The sequence below is a fragment of the Megalops cyprinoides genome, chromosome 16 (assembly GCF_013368585.1).
Source record: "Megalops cyprinoides isolate fMegCyp1 chromosome 16, fMegCyp1.pri, whole genome shotgun sequence".
Taxonomy (NCBI): domain Eukaryota; kingdom Metazoa; phylum Chordata; class Actinopteri; order Elopiformes; family Megalopidae; genus Megalops; species Megalops cyprinoides.
The window spans coordinates 5,226,638-5,234,387 of NC_050598.1; the positions used below are offsets into that span (position 1 = coordinate 5,226,638).

Below are 7,750 nucleotides of genomic sequence, written 5' to 3' on the forward strand. Positions count from 1 at the left end.
GCACATCGACCCAAATGAATTTTATTTCAAGTTCATCGTTGACCCGGGATCACCTCCGTCAATCCTGATCTGAAACCCAGTCATTAGGTGAAGAAAAATGAAACTGATTCAGGATCAGCTCTTTCAGAAGAAGTGTCGGTGCCGTTTGAAACCATAGAAACAAACGAAAGCAGATCCGGCAGAATGAAAGATGGAGGCTTTGGCAGAGGGAGTTTCAAATTTTGAGCGTTAACGTTAGCTAGTTAGCCTCCGACATGCAGTTTTAAAGGTACAACAGACATATCTAGTGAAGATTTCTTAATGGAAACTACGAAAACATTCCAGCGTGTTTTGTTGTTTAGTTGGGCTGCCATCGGCTGCTCTCGACTAGGGCAGGAGAACGTTTCCTATTAAAACGGTAAGACTAATTTATAACTGAACAGTTAGTCAAGTTAACTAACGTTAATGTTAACTTGCAGTTAACGTTAGCTATGAGAGTGTCCGGACCTGCTTTAGAAGCGGGAGTAGATGCAGTCACTATCTATGTACCTCATCACTCTAGCTAACTTAGTTGAAATCACTTTTGAATCATTGCTCGATCTGTAATTGGCTAACGTTAGATAGCAATGGTTAGTCTAGTTATTCGAGTGGATTGGCTGTGTATTTTGGCTTTATATTTTCTTAATGCGGTATTTACCGTGTCATACCATTTGCTATTTTTGTCATGAATCTAACGTAAGGTAATTTACTATGTTCTCCTTTAAGATTGATGCTTGTTTTCCTGTAAGATTACTCGCTATGTTTTCAAGTTTTAGCCAGCAACCTACATCTAGGAGTTAGCTAGCGAGCAAACAATGTGTAGTCTCGTACGATTTCTAAACTTAGGCTGTTGCTGTATCGTTAGCGACAGGCTAGTCAGATAGGTATGAAAAATGTAGAAAGAAATGTATCTGCCAACTGTTACTGCGAATTGAATATAAACTAAATATATGAATATAATGATAGTTAACGTTATTCCTGTCTGTTGGGTATACTACACACGTCCTTGTTTTTCAGGATTTTATATATTGTTAACGTTGGTTAACATGTAAGATGTAAATAACATAGGAGTAGCAACTTTGCCCGGTCTACATTTTTTGTTCTGTGTTTTCAAAGGTACGCCTGACACACCATAGAGTACAAGAGCGGTGTTGGATCATGACTAAGGTGGGCTCTCGGGAGCAGTGCCCTCTAGCGTCTAGTACGGACCCCGACAGCCAACCCAGCCCTCAGCCACCGCCTGCCCCGATGGGATACAGTAACTTACTGAGGTGCCCGGACCAAGACCTCACCCTGACTCCGGACAAGCAGGGCTCAGAGACAGGCATCCTGAAAAGGGGGCGAGGAGGGAAGCAGACACAGCGACAGGTAAGCTCAAGAAAGGCTAGCACAGAGACCCACCGGTCCTGTGGGAGAGGAGCCTGGTGATAGCTGTGGTCTGTGTTTATACGCAAAAGCGGAGCATTCAAAGACAGTGAGGGACCTGACCTGTCAGTGAGCATATACTAGGTGTCTCTCAGCTTATGATCATCACAAGGTGTTATGTAGCTAGGGCGAGGACACAAGGACAGATTGTGTCCTGGAGGAGAAAGACGTGGACAGGTCAGGCCAGGGGGAAAAAGGCTGGCATAGAGATGGGCAGGTCACTCCGGGGAGCAGGACACAGAAACACCTGAGTACATGCGCCATTATAGCTTGAAAGTTAGTCTAGCCAGGCACCTACTTTACTTCCATCAGTAGACATATTCATGCAAAGCAATTGGTGAATTAGTTCATATCATATATTGTCTGTTTAACTTATGACCATGATGGAAAGCATTAACAGCATGTGTACTCCTCCTTAAATTTATGTTAAAAGTATCAATGTTTTTGTCTTGAATTTCTTGGCATGTTTAAGCTACTGACCACAAGTCAGGTAAACCACAGGTAAAATGCTAAGAATTTTAGGTCATCAACTTCACCACCTCACTGCGAAGCTAGTATTTTGCAGACTCTCTCAGAGGGTGGAGTTTAGGGTGTGAGGGTGCCCCCTGCTGGGGTAGCTGAGCAGAGGGGGCCCAGGGCACATACTGGGACACTGTTGCATCCTGTACCCTCATACCCTCTTCACTGTTCCCCGTGTTTGCCTCTTTAAGGTGCGGTTCAGTGACGACGCAAAATCGAAGGCCACGTCAGTCAAGAAGGCTGGAGTTTCGAGGGAGGAGCCTGTCATCGTCACGGTGATAGCCGAGCCCCCCCGCGCTCCCACAGAAGCACGGACAGACCACAGGACTGTCAAAAGCAAAGGTTATATACTGCGATTTGTTACATTTGTTATGATTGCCTATTTGAGACTTCACTGTATGTTTCCTAGTCCAAATGGCAGAGCTCATACACAACTTTGTGCCATGTAGATATTCTCTTTCGAGTAGTTGCCTCTCATCTCTCCCTCTCTCTGTCTCTGTCTGTGTGTCTTTCTCTCCTGCTCTCTCTCCCTCTCTGTCTCTAGCTCCCTCTCTTTCTTTCTCTCTCTCTCTCTCTCTCTCTCTCTCTCTCATTCTCTCTTCTGTTTTTCCTTCTTTTGGAAACATTTATTGTTAATATTGAATTTGCAGAAAGTATACACTGAAATGTGCGACAATTGAAAGAGAAGCTTCAAAGAATACAGTTCCAGTTTTGGACCAGTGCCAACTAGCCTGAGGCAAATATTCTATTGTTCAGCGTCACAAATGTTTTATGGTTCCCTTCACATTGCAGGCAAAAAGAATGTGAAGAAAAAGAAAGGCTCAAAAGCGAAGGTGAAGATGACACCCCTGGAGCAGCAGCCCGAGGCCCTTGAGGAGGTGTCCGTGGGGGTACTCTGCGAGGGGGCGGAGCTGAACACCACGCTTGCGCTAAGGGCGGAGCTGGACGAGTTGGCGGATGCGGGGTTCGACCCCAAGAAGGCGGTGCAGGAGCAGCTGAAGAAGTCAACACACACCAAGAACAACATCGCTGTCAAAGCCACTGAAGGTGAGAGGGGGAGGGAGGGGGACGTGGAGAGAGGGAGCAATGGGAGGGGAAGGGGGAGAGGCTATGCTACATAGGGAGCTGTGGAGGACAGTGTGGGGGTGGATAAGCAGAAAGAGTGGTGTGGGGATAGCACAACTCACTTATTAAACAGCCGAATGTGACACGGCACATTGCCTTGCCTGTTAGCAGCCCGCTGGTTCTGAATCTGCATCAGTGGATCTGAATGCTACTTGACACTGTGGAGACTGTTATCAGGTGCTCTGTCTCTCATTTGTTTCTCACCCCCCCCCCCCCCGCTTTCTGTCTTTCCTGTAGGGGTCAACATACCCCGCTCCCAGAATCTCTACCGGGCACTGGTCAGTGTCAGCGTGTCAGAGGATCAACTGATCAGCCAGGCCCTCCAGGATAGGCTGATGCTCGTCCCACCCACCCGTAGCCATAGCAACCAGGTCAGGGCTATGGCCATTTATGACATTTGGCTTTTAGTGTCACTTGATATTACTGGTAATCAGAGAAAAAAACAATATTGAGAACAATTGAAGAGTTCATTTGCAAAAACAGATATCTCCATTTTCATTAATTTTCAGAAATCATGTTTTTTTCATTGTGCATTCCAGGCAATATCAATCAAACTGCAGGTGGGTTGTTTTGATTAAGTAAAAATAACTCAACAAAATACAGGTAACTTAAGCTTTATTGAAATTTTTTTTTTTTTTATTATTATTATTTAAAGTTTGTTTTTTTTTTTGGCAAAAGCAGATAACTCCACATTTCATTTTTTCAGAGTTAAACACATGCAATGGATATGTTTCTTTTAAGTGCAATATTTAACATTCTTTAACATAGAACAAGTAGGTAAAGTGTTGAAAATTGCAACAAAAACACCACTATAACACGCTTTTTTCACTACGTTACGTGAATAAGTTTCAGCTTTCCTCTTTTTACGCACTGAAGGAGATATCACGGACTCTTCAGTTTCGTCAAAATTATCCATCTTTAACTATAGATGACTTTGAGCCAAAGTTACGCCGAAATTCCCTTTCAGACAGCACATCTCCATCTGAGAGTCGCAACCTGAATACTGCACGCTGATTCGCTGAACGAATTCATTGGTTTTGTTCAAGAACAGCACTGGCATTTTCTGCTGTAAAACGTGAACTTGCAATGCCTTGACAATGGATAATAACGGATTTTTTTGACAAAACAGATTTAAGGTTCAGAATGTGCTGTGTGTTAAGAATAACTCACGACAGTCAGTTTCTTTTTTTTAAGGGATGGCTTTTTTCAGTTTTTGCAAATGAGCTCTTCAAATATTCATGTAAGGAAGGTGGCCAGTGCTTCTGAAAAACAACAGAACAGAAGGAACACACTTACAAAAAAATGAAACTATTTATTTTAAAATGCAAGACAAACTCAATCTTGGACAGAAGCTGCTCACAAAAGTCTCCTAGCAGCACCCACACACCTGCATTTAATGTGTCTCTGATTAGGCAGGTGTGGTCCATTAACCAATGGCTGGCTTCACATGCACACATAACTAGTGACAAACAGTTACACAGTTCATAGATTTGGAGTTGATGAAAGGGGATCTGTTGTTGGTAGGTTTCAGTTGGATTGAACTTAAAGGGCCCTTGAACATTTAACATTTTAATGATTAACACAAACTAACAATTAACAAGTATTCAGTTCCTAGAGGATAGGGGAAGGCTCTCCTTCACAAGTGGAAGAAGACCTTGTAACTTCTTTACTGAGCTGCCTTTAGCTAACAGTTTTCAAACTTATATAGGTTCATTAAACCTCAGGAACGTAATTTAGTATTCTGTAATCGTCACATTGATCTGTAATGTTCACTTACAGAGCACACACACTCTCACACACACAGGCGTGTCTTATATAAAGCATTAGCAAACATACTCATCCAGAATTAGGAACCAGAAAGTTAATTTCTTATATCATTCAGACAGACAGTTTAGATTTAGATTTAAACACACTTTCATAGACATTAGTTCATTGGACTTTATTTTAAATAACTTGCTGAAGGCAGTTTTATGTATTCACACTTTTTAATCATTTATAAGTGAAATGATATTCAGCTAAGGAAAGTAAAACTTAGTTAGGCCAAGCCACTGTCATAAGTATAAAGAAGTCAAAATTTGTAAGCAGTGGCAGTAAAGAATACCAGGTAGAGGCTGCTGCTGTGTGCTCTCTCCAGTGATGACCAGCGAATTTGTCTACACAGAGATTACTCAGGCGTCAGCACTGATGTCATTCACTGACGTCAGTGTGTTGTCACTTGCATTCTGCATCTGATGCGCCCCTTGTGACAATCAGTGTTTGCATGAAGGACACATTGACTGCATGATTGTGACTAACAAAGTGGTAGTGGCATGCCTGTTTAGTTAAGTGCTTTTGATTTTGATTTTATGGCTAGCCTGTTTGTTGTGTTTTTACTTCTCTGCATTTGGATATGAGTTTGCATTTTCCATGCAAATACAACCATATAACTCCAAACCCATATTTGATGGGTGCAAACAATACAGATTGATAGAGATGGGAAAGTGCCATGGATTGATCTGCAACACCGCAACCTTTCTTCCTGTGTGCAATACCAGGACAGTCCAGCAGAGGGCCCCAACATCCTGGCCTTTTTCAACCCAGGGGAACTGCTCCGGGAGACTCCGCTGCTCCCAGGAGATGAAGTGCAGCAGCCAAGGCCCCGCCCTGTGCCACGCCCCGCCCACGCAACCTTTGACCTCTACCACAGACACAGGCAGTGGGAGGCGTGACACACAGAGCCGTGGAGTGCGGCGCCGCGGGGAGTCAGTTATGGAACCTGTCTCTGGCTGCCTGTCCATCACAGCACTTAACAGAGACATCAGAAGAAAAGGGTGAAAAATTGTGGTTGCACTAACTTACTGAAGGGGCTCAATTGAAATGGAATTATTATTAAATTATCATTTACCAGTAATCAAGATTAAGTGGTAAATTCATTGGAAACTGCAACTCCATTTTACCTAGTTTATTATAAATTTTTTGGGGTGTCCCACTGGGTACGCTGACGCTGACTGTTACTCTCATATGGTTGAGGAAGGAGACTGACAGACCCAGGAAGAAGGGGGATACTCTATCATAAGGCCTTGCAGAGAACCCTGCGTGGCGTAACATGTAGTGTACGACCCCTCAGCAGGGTGGCGCTGTGGAGCAGGCTGCCTTTTGAACTGGAGGCTGGAAAAGTGAATGCCGCAGCCGCAACAGTAGCACTGGCTGCAGGCCACAAATAAAGGAGGTGGAGAACTTGCCCATGTTTGATAACCCTCAAGAACCTTTTAGATCACCTCACAGTTACCAATCCTGCTAGCTTAAATGAAGGTCACCCAGCACCCCGATTCCTTTGAACAGGACTGCATATGTAGCTTTACCTTTACACTCAATATGTCAAATAATTTCACCTGAAGCGAAATGTTTTCAAGTGAAAACTGGTCTCCTCTAAAGTAAAATGTATTCCATGTGATGTGTTAGGTAAAACACAGGACACAGCTAATGAAGAGGAGTCCACTGCTAATGGTTGATCTTTGCTTAAACTGGCAGGCTTGTTAATGGTGGAACATGAAACCAAATCTGGGGTAGAACAATTACCAGTGGTCAAGTTCTCTCTGCTTCTTGACCACAGACCCCCAATGTTATCCTGTGTGAACACAAATCTTGTAGTAAACCAGGCTACCTTATGTCCTTTTAAGAAGAATTTGTATTTAATAAATGATTTATTTTGCATTTTGAGCAAATAATGGCTGATTTTTGCTTGTTTATCAGGTCTCATCAGGTTGTGCAATGTGTTTAATCCAGCAGGTCTGATTTGTGCATTGTGACTAATCAGATCAAAAGATGAGGGATTAACTCTTTAATATGCTTTAATACGCCTGGTGTTTATGTGTAGGGCAACATCTGTAATTTTATTAGGGAAGAAAGAGACCCCTCCCCCATCGTGGATCTTACTGATTCGGAGGTGGGATGGAGGGGGTGTGGGGAGGGGGGGGGGGCTCGTGCACCCACACTAGGGGGCATGCGGGCAGTGGCTGTGGCTCAGCCCGGGGAGGGGAGTTGGAGCATCACAGCAGATGCTCTCTGCATGCAGAACACACCGACTGCACTGAGGAGAGGTGTGAAGGATGTCTGGACGACTGATGAACAGCTGTGTGCCACAGTCCAGGTAAGTGCGGGAGCCAGTCCCTGCAGTAGGTCGCAAGTGTTACTCTTTAAGAGCAGCTTTGTCCACCCTGTGTTTTATCTGATCATGCGCCGATGAAGTAACATTCGTACCACCGACACCACCAGTGATAAGTCCCACTGTCAGTCAGAGAGCTTTTTAAAACCTCTTGACATGAATGAGTTCAGGGCATTAGTGTCGGTTTACTGGTAATGAATAGCCTCTGGGCTAATAAATATGGATTAAACACATTCATTTACTTTTGTTAGGCTGTTGCTGTTGGCTTGAAAGTGTGGAATAGCTTGGTATAGAAAAGTAGGTTTTGTTGCTTGTCAAGATGTACTTGTTGGTAGGGTTGCGTTCCAATCGTGCTGTTAACATGCGAGTCTGTCAGCATGAGTAAGATCTTCTGCAATTTCTGTAATTCCCACTTGCTTGTGTGGGGTGAGTGGCTAAAAGGTTTTGCGTGGTCACTTGCAGGTGACCCTTTCAGGCTGTGAACATGGCAATTATTTGAAAATGTCTTTGTCCATAGTG

At 43.8% G+C, this 7,750-nt stretch overlaps 1 protein-coding gene across 1 annotated transcript; it reads left to right on the forward strand.

The window, feature by feature from the left end:
- Nucleotides 1-203: 203 nt before the first annotated feature.
- Nucleotides 204-6,721, forward strand: ppp1r35 (protein phosphatase 1, regulatory subunit 35). The gene is made up of 6 exons (XM_036548879.1): nucleotides 204-397; nucleotides 1,135-1,386; nucleotides 2,154-2,304; nucleotides 2,755-3,009; nucleotides 3,325-3,458; nucleotides 5,622-6,721. Exons 2-6 carry the CDS (start codon nucleotides 1,177-1,179, stop codon nucleotides 5,793-5,795), a joined length of 924 nt encoding a protein of 307 aa, XP_036404772.1. The 5' UTR covers nucleotides 204-397; nucleotides 1,135-1,176; the 3' UTR covers nucleotides 5,796-6,721.
- The last annotated feature ends 1,029 nt before the right edge of the window (nucleotides 6,722-7,750 follow it).

Coding starts and splice junctions, on each gene's coding strand:
- ppp1r35 (XM_036548879.1), top strand. CDS start 1,177: ATGACTAAGGTGGGCTCTCGGGAGCAGTGCCCTCTAGCGTCTAGTACG. Junction 1,387..2,153: donor GGAAGCAGACACAGCGACAG/GTAAGCTCAAGA, acceptor TGCCTCTTTAAG/GTGCGGTTCAGTGACGACGC. Junction 3,459..5,621: donor CCCGTAGCCATAGCAACCAG/GTCAGGGCTATG, acceptor GTGCAATACCAG/GACAGTCCAGCAGAGGGCCC.